Source organism: Phocoena sinus, chromosome 7, assembly GCF_008692025.1.
Source record: "Phocoena sinus isolate mPhoSin1 chromosome 7, mPhoSin1.pri, whole genome shotgun sequence".
NCBI lineage: Eukaryota > Metazoa > Chordata > Mammalia > Artiodactyla > Phocoenidae > Phocoena > Phocoena sinus.
In genome coordinates, this window is record NC_045769.1 from 33,768,882 (window position 1) to 33,792,596 (window position 23,715).

The 23,715-nt window shown below is 46.1% G+C and overlaps 1 protein-coding gene across 1 annotated transcript in view; it reads right to left on the reverse strand.

Moving 5' to 3' along the window:
• The window catches only part of KIAA2012 (KIAA2012 ortholog), a 117,070-nt gene that overhangs the window by 24,249 nt on the left and 69,106 nt on the right, over positions 1-23,715 (reverse strand). The window contains exons 14-15 of the mRNA XM_032638640.1: positions 18,588-18,725; positions 9,266-9,338 (exon numbers count right to left, since the gene is read on the reverse strand). Of these exons, the coding sequence (XP_032494531.1) occupies positions 9,266-9,338; positions 18,588-18,725 (211 nt within the window). The remainder of the gene's footprint in view (positions 1-9,265; positions 9,339-18,587; positions 18,726-23,715) is intronic.

The following is a 23,715-nucleotide window of genomic DNA, read 5'->3' on the forward strand; positions in this document are numbered from 1 at the left end:
CTCTTTGTTGCGGTGCACGGGCTTCTCGTTGCGGTGGCTTCTCTTGTTGTGCAGCACAGGCTCTAGGCGCGGGGGCTTCAGTAGTTGTGGCGCGGGCTCTAGAGCACAGGCTCAGTAGTTGTGGTGCATGGGCTTCGTTGCTCCACGGCATGTGGGATCTTCCCAGACCAGAGCTCAAACCCATGTCCCCTGCATTGGCAGGCGGATTCTTAACCACTGCGCCACGATGGAAGTCCTTTGGTAGGTACTCTTTATCAAAATCAGGAAGTCCTCTTCTATTCTTAGTTTGATAATTTTAAATCATGAATGGGTGAATTTTATAAATTGATTTTTCTTTTTGCATGTATTGAGATGACCCTAAGTACAGAAACAGATTTTCGAATGTTAGACCATTTTTAATTCTGCGGTAAACTGAATTCAGTCATGGTATATAGATATGTATGTGTGTGTGTGTGTGTGTGTGTGTGTGTGTGTGTGTGTGTATAATGATTTGATTGGCTAATATTTCATTTAGGAGTTTTGCATCTTTGATCATAAGTGAGATTGGTCTATAAATTTTCTTCTTATGCTGTTCTTGTCTCTACTTTCAACTGCTTTTTGGTTTTGATGAATTTAGGTCTCAAGTTAGAAATGAGCTTTACTTCCTGCAAGGTGAAGAGAATTTTCAGGGTCAAAGGGCAACAACTGTATTCTGGGATTCTGGGGTCTTCCCTGGGGTTTCCATCCTGGGCTGAGTGGAGTGAGCCAGAAACAGTCCTAAGGATGTGTCACTTCCCACTATAGAGGAGAACTTTGAAAATACTTTCCATAAGGAGAAATAAAGGAGTTATACTAGAGGATGTAGGTCATCTAGGCCAGTGGTCCCCAACCTTTTTGGCACCAGGGATCGGTTTCGTGGAAGACAATTTTTCCACGGATGGGGGACAGGGATGGTTTTGGGACGATTCAAGCTCATTACATTTACTGTGCACTTTATTTCTATTACTATTACATTGTAATATATAATGAGATAATTATACAACTCACCAGAACCAGTGTGAGCCCTGAGCTGGTTTTCACTTGCCACTCACTGATAGGGTTTTGATATGAGTCTGCAAGCAATTGATGTATTATGGTCACTGTGCAGTCAAACCTCTCTGCTAAGGATAATCTGTACTTGAAGCCGCTCCCCAGCGCTAGCATCACCGCCTCAGCTCCACCTCAGATCATCAGGCATTAGATTCCCATAAGGAGCGCGCAACCTAGATCCCTCACACGCGCAGTTCACAGTAGGGTTTGAGCTCCTATGAGAATCTAATGCCGCCACTGATCTGTCAGGAGGAGGAGCTCAGGCAGTAATGCGAGCGATGGGGAGTGGCTGTAAATACAGATGAAGCTTCGCTCGCTCACCTGCCGCTCAGTTCCTAACAGGCCACGGACCGCTACTGATCCGTGGCCCAGGGGTTGGGGACCCCTGATGTAGGCTGATAAGAACTAGCGGACTATGCTGAAGCCAGTACCAGGGCTCCAGATAGCACAGCCTGGCAGTGTAGGGTGACTGTGCAGGCCTCACGCAGAGAGGAAGTGAGGAGCCCCAACCCATGTTGTGAGGTGGCCCTTTGCAGTAGTGCCATCTTCCAGGCTGTGGATTCTGATGTAATGGCAGTGCCTCAACTCCTGGGCACATATTTCTTGTCTCCTTATTTTCTCCCCAGCATTAAGAGAAATTTTTGCATCACTGGCTGCTTCACTTCTTGGCACAGATTGGGCAGTCATTATACTTGCTCCTTTTTTTAAAAAAAAAAAAATTTATTTATTTTATTTTTGACTGTGTTGGGTCTTTGTTGCGGCCTGTGGGATCTTTGGTGCGGCATGCAGGCTCTTTGGTTGTGGCCCACGGGCTCTTCATTGTGGTGTGCAGGCTTCTCTCTAGTTGTGGCATGCAGGCTCAGTAGTTGTGGCACTTGGGCTCTCTAGTTGTGGCTCACGTGCTCAGTAGTTGTGGTGAGTGGGCTTAATTGCTCATCAGCATGTGAGATCTTAGTTCCCCCCACCAGGGATAGAACTCGTGTCCCCTGGAAGGCGGATTCTTACCCACTGGACCACCAGGGAAGTCCCCACTTGCTCCGTTTGGAGCTGTTTATTCCTGGAGTCAGGAACTGCCCCTGAGGAAATGCTTTCAAAACCAAACTAAATTGAACTAAACTAAACACCTACAGACACTGAGTTGAGAGAGACTTGGGTTACCTTGGTTTTAATAATTAGCCACGATTTTGCACAATTCTCCTGGCTTCTAGACCTCAGTTTCCTTTATCTACAATATAAAAAAACTTCTAGAGATTCTAAATAATCTCCAAGTTTCATGCTGGCTTTCAAAAAATGCTGCCATTATTTTGTGGTATTTCTTCTACCTTGTGACTATTCCTAATCAGAAACACATGGATGGCTCTCTTAAAGAGCCAGGGGCTTGGAGTCATAGAAACCTGGGTTCATATCTCAGCTCCTTCACTTACTGGCTGTGTGACCTTGGGCTATTTACCTAACCTCTCTGAGCCTCCTTTGCCTCATCTGTGAAATATAGATAATGTACTTTACCTCATAAGGTTGTGGTGAGGATAAAATAAGATAAAAGTACAAAAAAGAAAGTACCTAGCAAAGTGTCTTTCTGCAGAGTAAGTGCCAAAAATTCCTTCCCTTTTCTCCACCCAAGTGACGATGTGTGGAAAAGTAGCCAAAAGATAAGCTTTATAAATTTAAAAGTTTAAATTGTTTGTCTGGCACTTCAAGGTGTTTCCCGTTTGCCTGCCTCCCACCTCTTCCCTAGAGTCTAAGTCGGCCTGTTTGGTAGATTTTGAGACTGTCTAGCTCTGTGAGTCTCCACCCAGGCCTGGGATCCGCAGGAGGTGCCAGCGGGTAGCGACATCACAAGCTACCGCAGAGAGGAGAAGAAAAGACTAACAGATGCGGCCCGGAGAGCCGACCCTTTGGGGCAAGCCGAGCCTGGAGTCCCGAGCTCGCTGCAAGGAGCTCCGTTTGCAAGGAGGTCAGAGGCGACAGGTGGAGACGGCCTCGCGCTGGCGGAGCGGCGGCGCCGGGCGCCACTGGCGGGAGAGCGGGCGCCGCCGGCCCCTGGAGCCGCCGGTGGGGGGCGGGAAGACGATGGAAGGCGCGCCCCGCCGCCGCCTGCTGGGACCTTTCGTCCTCTCCTCGCTCCCCCGATTTGCCACACTTCTTTTTTTTCTTTTTGAAAAACTTGCCTGAAGATTCTCTTCATTTCGGTTTCTCCACTTTATATGTGTGTGAAGCATTTCTTCTCTATTTCGCCTTGACTTTTTTTGCTTTCTCGCCCTTTACCTACCAGAACTCCAGGATCCGCAAACGCTCCTTTTGGTAACTGTTAACAACCAGACTTGATCTCTATAGATGGAGTCTGGGAGGTCAGTCAGGTCTGGAGCCTCGCCTCTACCCAGCTCTGTGACCAAGGACATGTTCCTTAACCTCACTGTGCCACAGTGTTCTCATCTGGCAAATGGAGATAATAAGAGCTCCTTCTTTACAGGATTGTTATAAAAGTTAAATGAAACAATTTACAGAAAATGCTTAGCCTGATGCCTGGCACACAGTGAGTGTGAACTGCTACCCCCGTCTTAATGGCTTCACTGCAAATGCACTCTGGGTTCACTAAACTCCTTCCATCATGTCCAGCATCACCTCCTCCAGTGAGCCCTCCCTGACTTTTCCCTGTCTCTCCCATGCTGGTCTGGATCAGTTGTCCTTCCTGTGTTCTCTGGGAACACTAAACACATTGAACACAGAGGTGGTTCTAAACCATGCCTGCCCAGGTCTGGCTCCTCTATTAGAGTGGGAGCTTCATAAGGAGTGTGTCTCATCCAACCACAGAGGGCCTGGCACTCAGTAGGGGATCAGCAAGGGTCCTAAGTAAATGAAGGCAATTTCCATTCATGCAGCGAGTGGTTAAAGACCTAAGAAGGCCTGAAACCTGGGGTCTGAACCCTGGAGCTGTCTCAGCGCTAACACTGAGACTTCTACTCTTCCCCTTAACAGAAACAATCCAAGGTCACTGAGTCATAGGAAATGGAAGGAAGAGATTGGAAGGTCAGTTGTGTTATTTTCTGATGAGGAAGTGGAAGCCTAGAGAGGCCAGCAGGTCTCTTGCAGCCCTCATGCCCGTACAGGGAGGACCGTGGTGAAGACTGTGTTCTCATTCTTGACCCGCTGGGCTCTTACTCACTGGCCGCTGTGGCTGAGCCTGGGCCCCCGTGCAGCATGGGGACTGCTGGTCTCTTTCGAGACTCTCTTGGTCAGGGCCCACCCAAGGGTGACGGGTGGCAGAGCTTTATGTGCGACACGCTAAAATGGTGGCTGGCTTTCCCTGGGAGCAGGTGAAGTGGAAGGAGCTTGGGAAGGAGGCCAGCCCCAGTCCTGGCCCTGCTGCTTATTGCTTATCACTGTGCAACCCTGGTGAGTCATAGATAAAAACAGCATGAGGGTGGGATGGGGACTGAGAGATTATCCAACCCACCGCCATGGTTTATGGAAAAGGAATCCACAGCTCAGAGAAGTTATGTGTCCTAGGACTATGGGCCTAATCAAAGGCAGAGCTGGTAACTGAACCGATATCTGTCGAATCTGAAACCCAGGGTCCTCAGTGAGACTATTCCAGGGTTTCCCAAATAATAATGGACACACGAGTCACTTGAAGGTCTTGTTAAAGCACAGGTAGGTCTGGGTGAGACCCCAGATTCTACATTTCTAACAAGGCCCCAGGTTCTAGCTAGAAAGGGTCCAGACCAGCGAGTCTCACCTTCTAGCTCTACTATGATGTAACTACTTAGTGCACTAACCACTGATTAGACCAGTCTTGTCGGGTTAATGAAGGCATGGCAGCTAGTGGGCCCTTAACCTAGAAGCCAGTGGGGCCAGCACCCTCCTCACCTGCTCGTCCTTCCCCAACAGCGTTATTCATTCACGACCCCTGTTGGCTGCTTCTGTGTCTTTGGTGGAGATGCAGGTCCTGGCTGGTGGCTTTCGGTCTGTGAGTGCACCCCTTTTGGAGGACTTGTACCTTGCTAACACTTGCAGGCACTGTTTCTTCACAGGGTGTGTGCCAGGCCCAAAGTTGAGTCTTCACTGCAAGCTCTTGAGGGTAGGAACCTTGGTTTTGTCATCTCTGAATCTCTTGAATACTCATTCATTCCTCCATTCACTGGATTCATTCGTCTATGGAACATTGCTAGGCCTGGCTAACTAAGGCGCAGTCCTTGTCCTCAAGAAACATACATAACACATGGGCTATAAAGTGGTACTTAGTGGTTGCCCAATAAGCATGTGTGCAACTGAATTATGCTTTGGTGCTCTGGGGGAAGTGGCAGTGTCAAGTGATAGAGAGGGCAATGGAGAGCAGCTGGTATTGGCCACTACCTAATAAGGGGCTTGTTTTCAAAGAAGGGTGTCTGGTTCCTTAGGCAGTTCCCATTGGGGTCAGTGGAAATGACAGCACCGAAGCCTCACAGGAGTCTCTGCACTTTTCAAAGTTATCAGGCAAATTCGCAAATGCATTATAATTTTTAGCTCTCCCTTTGACACTGTAAAGACCGATGGAGGAAACAGGGATGCTCTAGCTCCTCTTCTCAGGCGAGTCACAGAGGGGGCGCCTAAAACACGCATGGTGTCTGCAGCAAACAGAGAAATGACCCACCATGGTGACTCTGAGTCCACGAGGTAGGAAAGTGGTAGCATCTGCAAGACAGAGCCATCTACCCACACGTGGCAGAGATGCCAACTGCCACCTAATGTCCATTCCCCTCGAGTCTTAGCTTGGCACGTGAACACCCAGCAAGAGACTTTATTCCCCAACCTCGCTCGTAGGAGGCCAGCGGATATGAGCAGAGGTGGAAGAGGTGTGAGTCCAGAATCAGGCCCTTAAAAGGCAGCTGTGCCTTTTCCTCTCCTGCCCTGCAGGGTGAGGGAAAAGCTGAGCCAGCTTTGACCATGCAGACAAGGGTGATAGCAAAGAGGGTGGCAGAGAGACGATAAGAGAGAAAGAGCCTGGGTCCCTGGACAGCCCTGTGGAGCGGAGCTGTCCTACCGCCTGCCTGCCAGCCTGGACTCTTCCATGAGACAGAAGTAAAACTTCCATCTCGTTTGAAGTCACTTTATTTTGGTCTTTGTTAGAACCAACGTCCTAACTACTACATATCTGTCTCTTGAATAAAGCAATGATGCTCTGAGCCTTTTTTTTCCTGGTAGAATAGAAATGGCTCATTGGTTTCTAGGGTTTTCTGTGAGACTTGCCTTTTGTCCCCCACCCCCCATTGTTTCAGGCTACTCACTAGGGATCCTCTGCACTCATTCAGGGCTCCCCAAATCTCTCAAAGCTATTGATAATATCTTAAGTTCTGCCACATTCCAAGGGGTTATGTCACTACCACAACATAACCTCATTCAGATTGGGTCTGTTGCCCACCCCTGGACTTAAGTAAGAGGAGGACTTACGCAGAGGACTCAGCCAGTTCCCCAAGAGCAAGCAATCCCACCTCCACTCCCTGCAATTGAGACTGATTTGGAAAGTAAATAAAGCATCGTGTTACATCATGTTATCAACTTAGAACAAGTCTCTCCTGATAAGGCTACTAATATTAAGGTTTTTAAGAAACAGACTAATACCTAACCTTTAGTGAGCACTTACTGTGTGCCAGGCATTCTTATAAGCACATTACATGTATTAACTCCTTTATGTCACAACCACCCCACAAGATAAATACTATTAGTATCTCCATTTTACAGATGTAGAAAAAAGATGCCCAGAGAAGTTTGGTAACTTACTCAAGGCCACACAGTTAGCAAGTGGTGGAACCAGGATTTGAACCCCGGGACTCAGACTTGATAATAGATGCTCTTGATCACTGTGATGCTGCCTAAACAGTGTCCTCCAATCCTCCTACTCCCATTATATTTAAAAGAACAGATTAAATTGAGTCACTGCCAAATTCAGAGAACTAAATTCTGGAAGCAAGGCCCAGGGCAGTGGTTCTCAAAGTGTGGTCCTTGGACCACTAGCCTCAGAATCACTGAGGAACTTAATAAAATTTCAAATTCTATGACCTCAGCCCAGATCTAGTGAATCAGAAACTCTGGAGGCAGGGCCCAGACATCTTTATTTTTATAAGCCTTCCAGGTGGTTCTGAGGCACACCGAAGTCTGAGAACCATTGCCTAGTAAATAAACAAGAACTGAAACAAGAATGGAAATTATGTTCTTTCCTTGGACTTTGGGGGTGGGAAAGAGAGGCAGAAAGAAAAGTTTTGTATTTAAAATGAGCATTTCCCAAACCCTCTCTGGAGGTTGCTGATTTGACCTATCTTGTGAAAACTTGCATGCTGTATTCTCACCAAGACCAAGACTCATGCTTTTCTCATTGGATGTGGCCCCGGCTCACTGCTTATAATTAATCTTATAGATCACTACTTAATTTAGAGTAGGAAAACAATCCTGACAATTAGTCGTAAGATCTATGAAGGGAAAATTGATCCTTAAATAGTTAAAAAAAAATTCCTTGGCACTCCCGCCTTTTTTTTCCCTTCAAAGATCTGAAATTCTTTTTAAACATTAGCATTTGTCATTCGGGACAGGCAAATGCCTTCTTTAATTTTCTGTGGTGATATTTCACTGCGTTTAAAGTCTGTCTGAATAACCTTTATGGAACTCAGCTGGGCCTCTCTCTCTCTGTCAGGAGACAGGAAATCTGTTCTGACTGACTTGGTCATTGCTTAGATTTTGGCCGTGTTCTACGCTGCCTAAAACCTCCACTGCACTTGGCCAAGACCTTGGGGCCTCTTCAGTGCTCACAATCTAGACATGTGATTTACGATATGGAAGATCTGAAGACTGGAACACATTTCCCTGGCTATTGTCACTCAGCTTTGGAAATGGAGGTGGTGAGAGACCTATGTCAGCAGAAACCTTGCTTAAAAGTTTGACCGAACACAGGGATCAGGCTACCATAATATTTTGTCTGATATCCAGAAACAGTGAAATTTTTTTTTGCGGTACGCGAGCCTCTCACTGTTGTGGCCTCTCCCGTTGTGGAGCAGAGGCTCCGGATGCGCAGGCTCAGCGGCCATGGCGCACGGGCCCAGCCGCTCCACGGCATGTGGGATCTTCCCGGACCAGGGCACAAACCCGTGTCCCCTGCATCGGCAGGCGGACTCTCAACCACTGCACAACCAGGGAAACCCGGGCAGTACTGTTTTCAACGTCAGCTGAGGACTCTGAGGCGGGGATGTGAAGGCAGAGGTAGTCCTATTCCAGAGCCCATGCTCTCTACTCAGCTGCCCAGATCTGCTGCTGCTAGCCTATATAGAGCACCTTATAGGACTTAGAGAAAGGCATTCCCGTAGAAGGGCCAAGTAGGGAAAGGAGCCTCCTTTGGTGGATGCACCCAGTGCTGGAGTGCGTGGCTCAGGGTGCGCAGCACAGGCTGGATTTCAGCCCCTCTCGCTCCCTCTGCTGGACGCCTTTGTACAGTGAACGACAAGTGCAACTCTGGCTGGCAGGCCCTGCATCCACTCCTTGAGAATACATCTCTCACACATCTGTTTCCACCCCTGCAAGAAGCAATGAGGATGAAGACCAGCTCTGCTACCTGGGACTAGCTAACTGCAGCATCACGTAGCATGCCCAGGTGACCCCAGGGAAGAGCTTAGAGTCCAGTTCAGGGTATCAAAATATGAACTATGCCAAAAAGCCCAGTTGTGGCCCAGTCTTCCAAGAATCATCCTGATTATCAAATGCAGCATCATTTTTGGAGGAAGTCACACTCAAGGAGCTCTGGCCACCCAGAGCTGTGGGCGACACGGGCTGGGTCTCTAAAGATGCTGGTCCCCCCTCTGTGGAATGTTAACCCTCTAGGCAGAGAACCTCAGCTCCCTCACTTGCGTATCCAGGAGCCTATGAAAGCAGGAGAAGCCAGAGGTAGAGGTGCCTGTGGGATCTTTCTGTAATGCCCCAAAGTCTCCACTCTCTTCTATCAACCTGCAGCTGCTGGCAGGAAATAAATCTTTCAATAAGTCCAAGGACATACAAGCATGTTACCATCAGCTGGCTTGTGATACAGTAAGAGCACATCAGAGTCTGTATTCTGACTTCCAACCCATGACCTGAGAGGAAATGGAAGGGTCATTCCTCATTAACATCTTTGAACAGTGCAAAGTTCATCCCACAATTATTGCAATCAGACTATAAAACCCAACCCAGCTGTTTCTACCTTGAGGGCCTGGGTGATATTCTCTGAGGGGTCCTCCAGGCTCTTCATGATAGTCCAGTTCATCTCCACTTTCCTGTTAGGTTAACAACAACAATAAACACATGAGACAGAATAAGTACCAGCACTCCTAGGGTCCATATGCCCTTCGGTCAAAGGGAATCCAGTCTTCTTAGTTGTCTCTTCTTCTTTGTCTATCTGTTTTAACTTGTGTCCAAGAATTTTGCTGCCAGCGTGAAGGGCCCTGAAGAGCCAGGTGGGCTTAGCAGTGGCCTTGAGCACCGTCCTTATCTGTCCTCCTCTGTGGGAGGCTTGTCCCATCCATCAGAGCAGTGCTCCATGCCTGGCATATGTGGGAAAAAGAATGTCACAGGCAAAGGCCGACCGGCAGAAGGCAACAGAGTACCTCTAGGGATTTGAGGGAGGTCCAGTGTGACCAGAGCAGAGATGGGGTGAAGTGGGAAGGGTGGGGAGGACTCAGACTCTCAGGGCCTTGGAGGTAGTTTAAGGATTTTGGCCTTTACCTTGAAAACAAATGGAAGGCACTGAGGGTTTAAAACAGGGCAGCAAAAGGATCGGATTGGCCTTTTGTAGGGCTTCCAGGATTACCACGGATAAGGTTCCTTTTATTTTTTATTTAAATAAATTTATTTATTTACTTTCGGCTGCGGTGGGTCTTCGTTGCTGTGTGCAGGCTTCAGTAGTTGTGGCACATGGGGTCAGTAGTTGTGGCGCAGGGGCTTAGTTGCTCTGTGGCATGTGGGATCTTCCCAGATCAGGGGTCGAACCCATGTCCCCTGCATTGGCAGGCAGATTCTAAACCACTGTGCCAACCAGGGAAGTCCCCAGATTAGGTTTCTTATCACGTGGAATCCCCTCTTCCTTCTTTCTCTGAGTCACCAAGCTGCTTGCAATCCCGCCACCCAGAAATCTATATAACGATGGTCTTCCAACCCTGGCTGTGTCTTTGAATTATTTGTGAAGCTTAAAAAAAAAAAAAAAAAAAAGAAAGATTCCTAGGACATAACCCCAAATGTTAAAATCAGACTTTCTGGATGGAGCTGGGGCATTTTAAGGCTTCTTGGGTGATTCCGTCATGCAGCCAGGATTGAGAACCATGGGTCTTCTCTAGAGGATTGGAAGAACAGCACTTCAGTTGCCAAGGAAACGTGGCAGGTAGAGTCAGTGACTCAAGTAAAGCCCTCAGTGTTTGATAAGGCCAGCTCTTGGCCTTTGTCACCTGGATCTCTGCTTAATCCACAGCTTCATTTCAGCTGTGGAGAAGGAATCTGAGGGCCCTAGAATCCTCTCCTGGGACTAAAGTTCCTCACTCTTTAGTTGACAGTTTTCCTCTTTATTATCAAATACCCCAGCTGCTTTGGAAAGACACAGTTATCTGCTAATTTGTTTGACATTCTCTTCTTGCTTGATGGCTTTTTGCCCCGCGTGTTTCTCACTTGTTAGCTTAGTGTTTGCAGCTGATGAGATATTCTGACGTAAAAAAACCTAAAACAGCTAAGCAATTTTCTTTCTTTTGCATTTATCTCTTTGGAGACAAAGCACATTTGGCCTGATGCAATAAAAAAAAAAATCATGTCTGAATAAATGGAAAGTTTTTAAAAAAATGATTGCAAGAAAAACCTGCCTCAGTCCAGTAAACAGCAAAGTTAGAAGACTAGAAAAGAGATAAATTTTTTAAAATTCTGTTTATAAATCCTTTTAGCCTAACAGGAAATTGGATTAAAAGGGAGAAACAAGCTTCCTCTTTTGGAAGAATTTCAAAGCTCAGAAGAATAAAACTTGAGTCTTCACAACATGCAGCTATGAGCCTTCAGGGACAAGAAATATTCTTCTCATTTCACAGACGGGGAGATGGAGGCAGAGAGAGTTGGGGATTTGGAAAGAATCTTTTGATGAGTCCCTGTGAGAAAAAGAAGTACAGTAGTCTTAATTTGAAAGTCTGGGGAATTTCCTGGTGGTCCAGTGGTTAGGGCTCTGCGCTTCCACTGCCAGGGACCTGGGTTCAATCCCTGGTCAGGGAACTAAGCTCCCACAAACCACGCTGCTGTGAGGTCTTAAAAAAAACCACATTCTGCCTCTTGCTTAGAAAAGTGTCAAAAAGCTATCATTTTTTACATATACAAGCACACATGTGAAAAGACTTATACCTAAGGTCACTCGTTGCAACAGATTGGAAACAACCTACGTATCCCATCAATGGGGGATGTTTTAAATAAATTATTGTAATTTACACAATGGAATACAATGCAACCATTAAGAAGCATCTCTTAATGAATTAACAGAACTCCAAGATATAATAAGTTAAAAAAAAGTAAGACTGTGAGCAATGTGTATAATATATAAAAACATGTATAAAATGTCTCTATTTTTCTACCTGTATTGGACTGTATATACATACTACAACTCAGGAAAGGTACACAGGAAACTAGCATCAGTGGTGTCCAAGGGGGAGGGAACACAGCTGGGAGACATACCCTTTTATACTTAAATTGTTTAAACTTCCTGAGTATATTTCGGATTCAAGATTTGAATTGAAAAAACTAAAACTAAAAAGTGACAGCAGTCTGCCACTTTTAATGAGTTATAGAGGTAATGACTGAAACACAGGCAATAATACTTGGTGAGTGAGCAAAACAAGCTGAAGGACTGAAAATTCAAATCCCAGCTCTGTTATTCTGGCCAAGTCATTTGCTCTCCATCTCTACATTTGGCTTATGAATATTTATTGGGTGTCTGTTGTGTGCCAGGTACTGTGCCGGGCGCCGGGGGCACAAAGCTGAAAGATCTATTTGTAAGAAGCTCAGTGACTTGTAGAGAAACAGGAAACCTCACCGTCGCCATGCAGTGTGATAAATGCTGTGACAGATTATGACAGGTTTCTGCAGGACCTCACGGGAGGTGAAGCTAAGTTAGGCTGGGAAGGTTGGTTTACCAGTGGACATGGTGCTAAGTCTTGCAGAGAAGGGGAGGTTAGGGCAGTTCCCGCAGAGGAAGGAGCATGTACTGGCTGGGGGGCGCATTCTGGTGTGGCTGCAGGGCCCGGACAGTGGGAATCAGACACGGGCCAGATCTTCCAAGTCACAGTCTGGAGTTTTAAAAAGATATTCATTTGTTCTATTTTTCTATTTATAAAAGAAATACATTTTTGATGCCAGAGTTAACCGGAAGGCCAACGGGGACGTGGTAGGGAATTTCAAGCAAACCAGTGGTATATGACTGAGCTGTATTTAGAAAGAGCGCTGGCAACAGGGTGGTGTTATAGGTCTGGGGCGGGGTGGGGTGCGTGGGGATAGTAACAAACACTTTGTAAACACAAACTGTAGCACTGAAACCAGACAAGAGAGACAGTTGCCTGAATGGTTGTGGTGCAGATCCTGGAGTCAGACTGCCTGCCCTGAAGCCCTGATCCTGTACTTCATGCCTTACAGGTCACGCGAGGTACTTAATCCCTGAACCTCAGTTTCTTCAACTGACAGGGGCTGGGCCAGGTGGCCTGAAGTTCTCATCTGTCCCTGGAGAACCTTCCACTGGTCCTGCCCTCTCCCCTCACACACAGCGCCCTATCTGAGCATGGTACTTCTAGGTTCACTGCAGGCTTCGGGAAGGAACTGCTGGGAGGATGGGGAATGCAGGAGCCAGAGGTGGGGCTCCAGGGGGCTGTATGTGCTGTATGACCTATCATTGAACCTCAACCTCTCCATCTGTGAAATGGGGGTAATGATAAATTTTGTACGAGTTCTTGAAAAGCTAAATTAGGAAAATACATTTGGACATTCTGTGTAACATATGTAACACATACATCTAAATGACTAATTTCAATGCCTTCTTAATGCTGGAAGGAAATCAGTATCTCATTTGTGAGTGTCAACTTTAAGGTCGTACAAATTTTCTTGTGTATTAAAAAGATCCCACACCTATTCTTTTTTTTTTTTTCGGTACGTGGGCCTCTCACTGTTGTGGCCTCTCCCGTTGCGGAGCACAGGCTCCGGACGCGCAGGCTCAGCGGCCATGGCTCACGGGCCCAGCCGCTCCACGGCATGTGGGATCTTCCTGGACCAGGGCACGAACCCGTGTCCCCTGCATCGGCAGGTGGACTCTCAACCACTGCGCCACCAGGGAAGCCCTCACACCTATTCTTTAATAAAGAAAACGGATTTATGAAAGTCATAAGGTATCTTGTGTTATTAAAATATTCTCTCTTCTCCTCTCCCAGGTTCTGAAGCCAGAACAAAGAAGTACAATTAAATTCTTCTCAGGAACAGGATAGGCCTAATCAATATCAGGAATTGTGGGTTTGGTGGCTTTGAATCCTAGTTCTGTCTGCTGCCTGCCACGTCACCCTTGGTCCTCTCATCTCGCCAATCCTCAGTTTCCTCATCTGCACGGTGGCGAACTGCACACTTAACAGGAAGGGGGTTGGGGAAATTAAATAATGTTTAATATGTGAGAGGCCTGGCTCTTGGCAGGGACCAGTGAATGTTTCTTTCTTTCTCTCTGTGAACTGAACCCTTTATAGATATGAACATACTTTGAAAATTATTATTTCATGTAATTCTCACCTCACTGCTGAGAGGCAGGTATGGAGGTCCCAGCATTATTATCTCCAATTTTACTAAAGAGGCAGCGGAATCCCAGATGCATTACAAGGTTACTCAGAGTCAGAGAAAACCCAGGGCTTCCCAACTGCTGGTCAGATGCTTTAATACTGATAATAGTCTACTTAATCCTGGGCTTCCTTCTTTGGGAACTGTAACAGACTCAATGCCCTGAAAATTTTTCCTGGCGAAATTATTATTCAAGTGTCCTTGAATCATTGCATCTCGAAACCAGCTTGTGAGCCCTTTGCAGCTCTCCTGCTGGTGGTCAACAAAGCTGGTGTCAAGGACTCTAGGCCCTAGGACTTGCCTCCCGAGGGGCCTGCTCCATCTTAGGACAACATCTTGAGCCCAACATTGTTTTGCTGTTACTTCTTCTCACTGAAATCCATGCTGTTTTTTCCCCACATGACCACAGGATTCAGTGGCGGTGACAGCCATCCTCTGCTTGGTGGCATGTGCCCACACCTGCCTGCATAAGTAAAACGCAGGGCTGGCCCCAAACCAGGGGCAGGGGACTGTTCAAAGTACCTGATTTCAGGCAGGTTCCTCTGCCTTGATTTGAGGGTACCAAGTGATAACTGCCTGTGTGAATGCTGTGAGGTGGAACTTATTTCTCATTCTTCACATCTTCTGGGCATAACATACATACTCTTTGATGTCAATGTTGAGTATAAGCATATTCAATTCTGTATCTAGCATTAATTGGCATTATTGCTATTTTCTTCCCTACTACCACGAACCCTGATAATTTATTAAAATTCCTGGGGAAAAAAAATCTCTACCTTAATTTATTCATCAATTACCATTTCTTTTTCAAAAACAGATTTTTAGGGCTTCCCTGGTGGTACAGTGGTTGAGAGTCCGCCTGCCGATGCAGGGGACACAGGTTTGTGCCCTGGTCCGGGAGGATCCCACATGCCGCGGAGCGGCTGGGCCCGTGAGCCATGGCCGCTGAGCCTGCGCTTCCAGAGCCTGTGCTCCGCAGTGGGAGAGGCCACAACAGTGAGAGGTCCGCGTACTGCAAAAAAAAAAAAAAAAAAAAAAAAAAAAAAACATGGTTCAGGGCTTCCCTGGTGGCGCAGTGGTTGAGAGTCCGCCTGCCGATGCAGGGGACGCGGGTTCGTGCCCCGGTCCGGGAAGATCCCACATGCTGCGGAGCGGCTAGGCCCGTGAGCCATGGCCGCTGAGCCTGCGCGTCCGGAGCCTGTGCTCCGCAACGGGAGAGGCCACAACAGTGAGAGGCCCGTGTACCGCAAAAAAAAAAAAAAAAAAAATGGTTCAATTTTTACGTGAACCCAGGTGTACTCTGGATCAATCGTGTTTCCCCATGTCTAAGTGTGATATGGATTATCCTATAAAATGGGCTAATAGCATTGCCTTCAGTGTTATCAATAGGTTTTTAAATTTGAGTAGGGTTCCACGTGTAATAACTGAGAAATGAATGAGTCTCTCCTATAGCAACCTGTGCCTGCCTCTGCCATAATACTGTGCTGATATTATCTGCTTCTTGTTTATCTTCCTCTTAGCTTATAGGCTCCTTGGAAGGCCAGGGATGGAGATGATTCATCTCTGTGTTCTCAGTGCCTAGCACAGTGTCTGATATACAATGGATGCTCAATATATGTTGTCTGAAGGAAAGTGGATGATCATTGGGAGAGAAAGCTTTATGTTGGGTCCACAGAATGCAGGTGGGAGTGAGGGGAAGGGCAGAGTACTGGAGAGTCAGAAAATATTCCTGCAACAGACTGGATGAGTGCACAGGGATGGAATTTTCTAGAAGGAGCTGTGCTGGCTGCTTAGCTAATGTGGTAGGCAGTGCTTTTGATTGGATAGGACTCAGTTGGGGTCTGCAGGGTTGAAAACATGGGACCCGGAGCAGGGCTGCCTGACTTTGAATCTTGTTTCTGCCATATTCCAACTGTATGTCATGTGAGAAGTTACTTCAGCTCTCATCTGTAAAATGGGATAACACTACCTACTTCTTAGATTCGTTTTTTGAGTTAAATGAGTTCTTGCATGTAAAACTTAGAACAAAGCCTGGCATGGAGTAAGTGTTCATTTATGTTAGCAATTGTGATTATTTACATCTCTTTCCATTTTCCTTTTCTGCCTCAATATTTTTATTTCTTACCCTCATCCCCTGAAATGTGTACTACTTCCAACATGCACCAGGAAAAAATGAATGAAATGTCCTGTGACTAGGCAGGAAATGCACCAATGAAATGTGTAGACTGAATTGGACAGCCTGTATGCCTTTCTTGATTTGAACTCTCCATCCTTTGCTGTACAATCCTGAGATTTGTGTCTTTCTACAAGGCACTCCCTAAGAATCTGGGAGCTACCGTGTCAACGAGGAGAAGGTCTATCTAGGGGGAGCTGTTAACACTGAACATTTGCAAGAAAAGATATAGTCTTTGGGGCAAGGACTGGTCTGGGAGTCAGAAAGTCTAGCGTGTCCCCGTGAGTCTCATGTAGAAGCAGGCTAAGTTACAATTTCTGTGAGTCTTGAAAAGGGTGGACTGGAAAGCGGACCTTAGGGATAACAATGCCTTTCCTTCTATAAGGAAAAGGACGCCAAAGTTGCTGGATGAAAAAGTGTAATACAAAAGCATTGTGGACACTAAATACACAAAAAATTATTGTAAAATTCCTCACTTGCAGCTTCTAGAGGCTCCATAAATATTTTATTATTTCCATAGCAACTATCAATTTGCTATATATGTTGCCTGGAGCAGGACAAGGATTTATCTGTTTCGTTTGCTGTTGTATCTCAAATGCCCAGAAAGTGCCGGACACATATTAGGTAGTAGATGCTCATTATGGGTTGAATGAATGAATAGTGGTAATGATGATATCTCATCCCAGGAAGTACCAACCATAATTCTTCAAGCCCTGAGGGAAGAACTAAACTGTTGCTAAGTAAACGAAAAGGATAGTTTCATTAATGTAAGTGTTTTGGGATGAACCGTGTTCCTCCAAAATTCATATGTTGAAGTCTACCCTCAGTACCCCAGAATGTGACCGTGTTTGGAGACAGGATCTTTAAAGAGGTAAAATGAGGTCATTAGGGTGGGCTGTAATCCAACGACTGGTGTCCTTATAAGGAGAGGAGATTAGGACACAGACTGCATGTAGAGGGAGGACCATGTGAAGACACATAGAGAAGATGGCTATCTATTGACACAAGCAATGAGAAAGGCCTCGGAAGAATTCAACTCTGCTGACACCGTCAGCCTGGACTTCTAGCCTCCAGAATTGTGAGAAAATAAATTTCTGTTGTTTAAGCCATCCAGTCTGTGGTACATTGTTGTGGTGACCCTAGCAAGCTAATACAATGAGTAATGAATCAAGGTAATTATTTTGAATACTTGTAGCAAAAATCTTTTGTTTTGCTCCCCAGAATCATTATCTTATTCAACTTTTAGGTTTTCTTTTTTTCCTTTTTGAGACACTCCTCCCCTCCCTCCTATGAGTTCCTGTGGCTCCAAGCTGGGAAAATCAGAGTATTCCATTCCCCTGGCCATGGCGATTCATTTGCATACAGGCATGTGACCCAAGTTGGGCCAATGATTTAGAAAACAGAAGCTCATGGCTATCTTGCAACCATGGGGAAAGAGCCTATCTAAGAGGAAACAGGAAAGCAGAGCCCAGCCATGGAGAGAGACAGATTTGGGGCAAATACATGACTCTTAAACAAAGCCCCACCTTGCAGAGCTGGGATTGGGGTCGTCCAAAGAAGATGTAACCTAAGAACTTTGGATCAGTGAGTTTAGGAGGGTGACCCTCACGACCTTGGAAGTCCCTGCCAGTCTATAGCACTGGATAGTGCCACCATCAAGAACCCCATGAGTATTTGGTTTCTTCTCCTTTGTTTTTGTCTTTCTTAGTCACTTCTTATCAAGGGCCTGGGACGTTGTCCTCGAGGGTAGGATGAAGGATCTGAGATCCTTCCATGCCAAGACTTGCTTTGTTCCTGATCAATTTCATATATTCCAAGGTCATATATTTCCTGTTCATTCACCTCTGAGGGGGCAAAGAATGGGGAGAAAGAAGGTTTGAAGCCAGAGGGCTGTGGGATGAAAAGGGGGTCAATTCATGGATCATTTAGGAAGCGTCTTCCATGTGCCAGGCGCTGTTAGATGCTGGGGCAGGAAGGCATATTGCAAAGATGGACAAATGCCATCCCTACCACAGGAGCTCTCAGTACCCTAAGCTGGATACAAAGCTGAGCTTGGGAGAGTAATGAACTCCTAGAGAGCAGAAAACAGGGTCAGACATCCAGAAGAGGATTGGCAGTTGCCTTCTAAATGGTTAACTCAAGAATTAGTCTTCCCTGTAGTAGGAATATCAGCTCTACCAAGTGACGGTGGTAAAACAGTAACTATTATTTTAGCTACTGTCAAGATAAAATGAATTATATTTGCCTGTTTTATGAGTGGTTCAAGGTTATCCTTTCTCCTCTCTGTTCCCTGTCCTCCCTCAACCGAACCAGACACCCAACTGATTTGTCCCCGATGGCTGCCTGCGATTACTGTCCTAATTTGTTCTCTCTTCATGTGCTACAAACTGCCTATTTTCTGTCCCTTCTGATAAAGCAAGATCTCTGAGGGACTTCTGAAGCTGTTTTTGTACCATGCAGAAGTGCATTAACTGGAATTCCTGTGTGTGTGTCTATAAAACCCCTAGTCTTCTCAGTGTGAGAGCACCTTCAGGAACGGCGTCATGTCGATGTGCAGCTTACGCGTGTAAAATTCTTTTCTGTTTGAACATATCAGCCCTTTATTTATACAACTTTGAGGCTCTCCTGTCTTCTGAGCTGCTGCCTCCAAGGACTGCTGGGCTCCCTGTGAAGAGAAGCAGAAAGCCCCACTTTCATAGGAATGATACACAGTGTGACAAGAGCTAGTCCGAATCCCCAAATATTTATAGAAAGCAATTCTTCATCGTTGGAACACTAATTGTAACACCTATTTTTACCATGGAAGACACAGGGGATCCATATGTATAGAGAATAACCCGAGTTTGGTTAATAATTCATACCTGGGGTTGGCGTAATGGGAAAGTGGGAAAAGGGACCTTATGTTGGAGGGTAGTACTCATTTTATTTAATCCTCTCAACAACCCTGCGAGGCACGTATTGTTATTCCCATTTTGCAGATGAGGAACTGGAGGCTCTGGGAGGTTAAGTCACTTGCCCAAAGCCATACAGCTGTTAAACGGTAGAGCCGAAATCATGGACTGCCTAAAACTCCTTTTTTAATGAGGCCTTTTTTGATACATCTACAGCTTCTATGAACAGTTATCAAACCTGCCTTGCAGCAAATAAAGTTATATCAAGATTCCAGTTTATTCCCAAATTTAAAATGTATTTGGTGTGTTAGAAAGAGTGATTTGAACAAATCTAGCAGAGAGGGAAGGAAGAATGGGCCGTTGGAGGAGTCTGGGAGGCCCTGGGGGCTCTCCTGCCTCCTGTCGCCACAACATGCAAATGGTGTCATGCCTCAGAGCGACAAAGTATAATCTGAACTTGCTTTCCAGCCCATGCCCCATACTGCAACCTAGGTGATCTTTCTGGATGCAGACCGGACCACATCATTCTTCAAAGGTCCTTACCCTCAGGATGAAGGCCAACCTTCTTAAAAGGCTTATAAGACCCTTCCTGCCTGGCCCTGGACTGTCTTTCCCATCTCATTCCGTCATTCAACAAATATTGATTGAATGCTTGTTCTATGCCCAGGAGAGAGGATATGGCAGTGTAAGAAGCAGACAGAAGTCTTCACTCTCAGGAAAACTGCGCATACATCCTACTGAGGGGGGAAAGAAGCGAACGGGTGGCACGTAAGTAATGTCTGAAGGTGATTCGTGATGTAGAGAGAAAGAAAACAGAGAGGGGAGTGAGGAGTAGCTGGCGAGGGTGGGTGGCGGCGGCAATTTTAAGCAGTCAAGGGCCCCTCTTCCCACCTGCCCTGGCAAGAGAGCAGTGTTAGCGCAAAGCCCGCAAGAAGGCGAGGGAAGTTTCTGTGGGGCTCTCTGCAGGAAGTTTTGACCTCGCTGTGGGAATAGCAAGTTCAGGGGGCTGCCATCAACACTGACCCTTGCTTCAGTTCCTGGAGCAAGGCTGCCCACGTGCCCTTCCCTCCCTGGGAAACACACCCCTCCCTTCTAACTCCTCTGCATCCTTCAGGTCTGGCTCATCTGTGCTTCCCGTGACAACCCAGAGAACTGAGCCCTTCCCACCGTTGCCCAGAGTGATACTCATGCTTGTACAGCCACCTCTCCTCCACACTAGACTGTAAGCTCCATGAGGGCGGGAACCACAACTATCCTGTTTCCAAATAGCTGCAGTGCCAGGCACAGAGTCTGGAAACGAGTACACACTTGATACATACTTTCAGAATACACACTTGATACATACTTGATACATACTTTCAGAAAAAGAGGAATGATAACATTACCAGCAAGCTACATGTTATGGCCCAACTTAGTTAAAATAGGGAGGGCAAGATTCCGAAGGCAGCAAGGAAGATCTCATGTGCTGCAACTAAGACCCGGCACAGTGAAAGAAAGAAAGAAAGAGAGAGAGAGAGAGGGAGGGAGGGAGGGAGGGAGAGAGAGAGAGAGAGAGAGAGAGAGAGAGAGAAAAAGAAAGAAAAAGAAAGAAAGAGAAAGAAAGAAAGAAGAAAGAAAGAAAGAAAGAAAGAAAGAAAAAGAAAGAATAAATAGAAAAAAAAGTTTAAAAAAGAATAAGGAGGGCAAGAAAGACAGCTTTCCAGGACGCATGTGCTGACCTCCAGAGGCCTGTCCTCTGCGTAGCACTGGCTCCTCATTCCCAAAGAGGAAAGTTACTTGTTATTTTTCAGGGCTGATTTCCTGGGGTCACATACATTAGTGTGCCATGAGATCACCCCGGGTGTGGATTTGATAATTTCCATATTTTCTAAGAGACTAACTCACGGATGGCTGTCTCTCTGGGCGTAACTCTCCTTCCCATCACATTTATATTACTTTTAAGTGTTAATGATGAATTAACAGTTTGTGGGTCCCCACAAGCAGCCATCATTCCGATGAACACCCACACCCTTTTCCTTTGTTTTGAAATGTGGCTAGAGAGAAAGGTTCTTCTGGACAAATACATATCCAATTTTTTGTCATCTCAGCTATATATCTGATTCACTTCTCAGAGTGAGACCTCCCCTCCCTGTTTCTAGATCAAATGAAAGCGTTTGGTCCAATCAAGAATCAGACAAAGTATTTCAAGCTTTCTAGCTTCCGAAACCATGCATGAATCACTGGGTGGAGTAATAGAAATCAGACAATACTGATTTGAGGGAAATTTCTCTATTATCTCTAAGAGAAGATTTTGTGTTAGGTGGGAGGACAAAAGGCACAGCCAAGACTAGTTCCAATGGCTGGAGTTACTTTAACTCCTTATGTGGGGCTCAGATTAAAGAGTGGGGAATTGAGAGGCTTTGAGAAAAGTCTCTCCAAATCACTTGACCTATAAATCGTTTGATAAAACAATTCTCTTGACTATGTGGCTCATCTCTCTAACGTTTAGGGGCCATCAATTCTGGCTTGATGGAATGTTTCCAGTGAAGGCTCTATAGTCACTGGAGTGTGCAGTACTGTTTTTGCTTATTATGATCAAGTATTTGAACAAACAAATGATAGTGAAAGGGGGTTTGGGAGACGGGAGGAAAGAAGATTAAATACTTAAAGAGGTTTCTGGGAGGTAGTGGTAAGAGGAGAGAAAGAAAGTTGAAAGCAGGAAAGAAAGCTATGCATTGGGGTGGTTTTTCATTTCACTTTATTCATTTAACTGATATTTATTGAGTGCTACTGTGTGTGTCATACAAACAAACACATGAAAAAGAATGATTTTAGATGGTGATAAATCTGTGAAGACAATGAAATGGTGACAGGATGGAGTTTGGTGGGGAGGGGATGGGGTTTGCCCTTGGGTGATCAGGGAAGACCTCGCTAGGGAAGTGACATTTGAGCAGAGAGCTGGGTGACAAGAAGGGGCCAGTCCTGGAAGGATCTATCTTTAGCAGTCAGTGTAGCCTGTATCTGATTATTCAGAGGGGTTCTTTGAAAAGGAAAGTAGAATTCCTGATATCTAGACCTGTTCTGCCCCAGCCTTCTGACTCCATCCCGGACCCTGTGAGGTACCCCTCTGTTTTCTAGGTGGTAGAGCCATCATAATCGACGCTTGTAGCTCTTAAAGATGGCAGAATAAATAGTAAAAGGGAGTTAAGGCCTCAGGGAGTAGAGGGGAGAAGAAAACACAAAGAAAGGGAAGGAAAACAGGGCAAGGAGAAGAAAGTGGAGATGCCTGAAGCTTTTTCGTTTTTTTCTGTGTACGCTTCAGTGGGAATGATTACAAAACTGATGGCAGGGTGAGATGCTTAGCAGAAAATCAAAACCCATTCCTTCACCTATATTGTATTGTAAATACTTTAATATTATTATGTTCTGCTAAAAACACCTGGAAGCCTTTCTCTTCAGGAAATGAAACAATAAAGATTAATGAGTTAATTTGGTAAACCTGATTTGAATTGCACAGAGGCCCTTGTGTAAGTGCTTTGGCATTTAAAAAGTTATCTGACATTTAAAAGGAGATGACTGTTAATGAATTCAAGAGCTAATCTTATGCTCCGACAGACTGAGCCACGGGAAATCCAGGTTTACTATCTTGCTGTAAACATAATGTGATTCACTTGAAAGCCAGAACAAAAGAGAGCTATCGGCTGTTTACTAATATCCATTTGCACACATATGTAACGTAGTAAAACTAACAGAGGACGTCCATTAAATAAAATACATATCATTTCCTTTCTTATCCTTGGGTTACACTATCTGAGCTACAAACTCAAAGAGAAACCCTCTCTCCAACAATTTTTCCTCCGCCTTTCAAGTTGTGTATTTTGAAGGGTCACCAGCATGGGTTGGCTCTGAAGTCACTGGAACGTCTTACCTTAAGAAGGAAAAGGAGATTCTAAACCCAACCAGCTAGATCTCCACCTACGGGTCCCACAGAGCCACCACAGACACAGATCTGTTGCAGGCAGCTCTTTACTTCTCCCACTCCTTTCTAATTGGGGTTCCCCATCCCGGTAGCTGTGGCTTCGTGGTTCCAAGAAGAGCTATGGTCCCTCATTAAGGAAGCTGCAACACTCTTGCTGTCTGTCTCCCACACAGCTCACAGCTTCATTCTGCCTGAGAGCAAGCTGCCAAGAGTCTCTGGGAACCTGTGGGCAAGCTTGAGCTGGAGGAGGAAAACAGAAGGAAGGAGGGCCTCTGTAGCCAAGACCTGAAATACGCTACACACCCCACCATTATCTTAACGCATGGAGAGTGGGGTCGGGAGGCCTTTGCTGAAACCCTCATGTGGTCCATCAAGTTGTCACATCAAACCTCTATGCACACAGGGCGTTTGTCCCCTCCTGTGAGCAAACAAAAGGAAAAGAGTCAGAAGCTTCTTTGGACCACCGGGCCCCCCTCCTTGGCTGAGAGTCTGTCCTTCCACTTTCCCAGAAGATGAGGGTCCGGGTGGCTCTGAATCCCGGTGGGGATGGAGAAGTCACTGAGGGTGGGGACCAAATCCTGGAGAAGGTCACTCCTGCCTGGTGCTAGGAGCTCAGGGGTCTGGCAAGTTCCCCTGTGCTTGGCCTTCCCAGGCCCTGTTATTTCTTGCTCTTGGCATTCTGTGGAACTAAAAGTGGGCCGTAGGAATGGGGACACAGGTGGGGCTGAGTGGGGCATGGAACTCTGCTGGACTCCCTATGGCTGGGCTTCCTGGGGAGGGATCTGAGTGGGCCAGGGGCTCTGTAT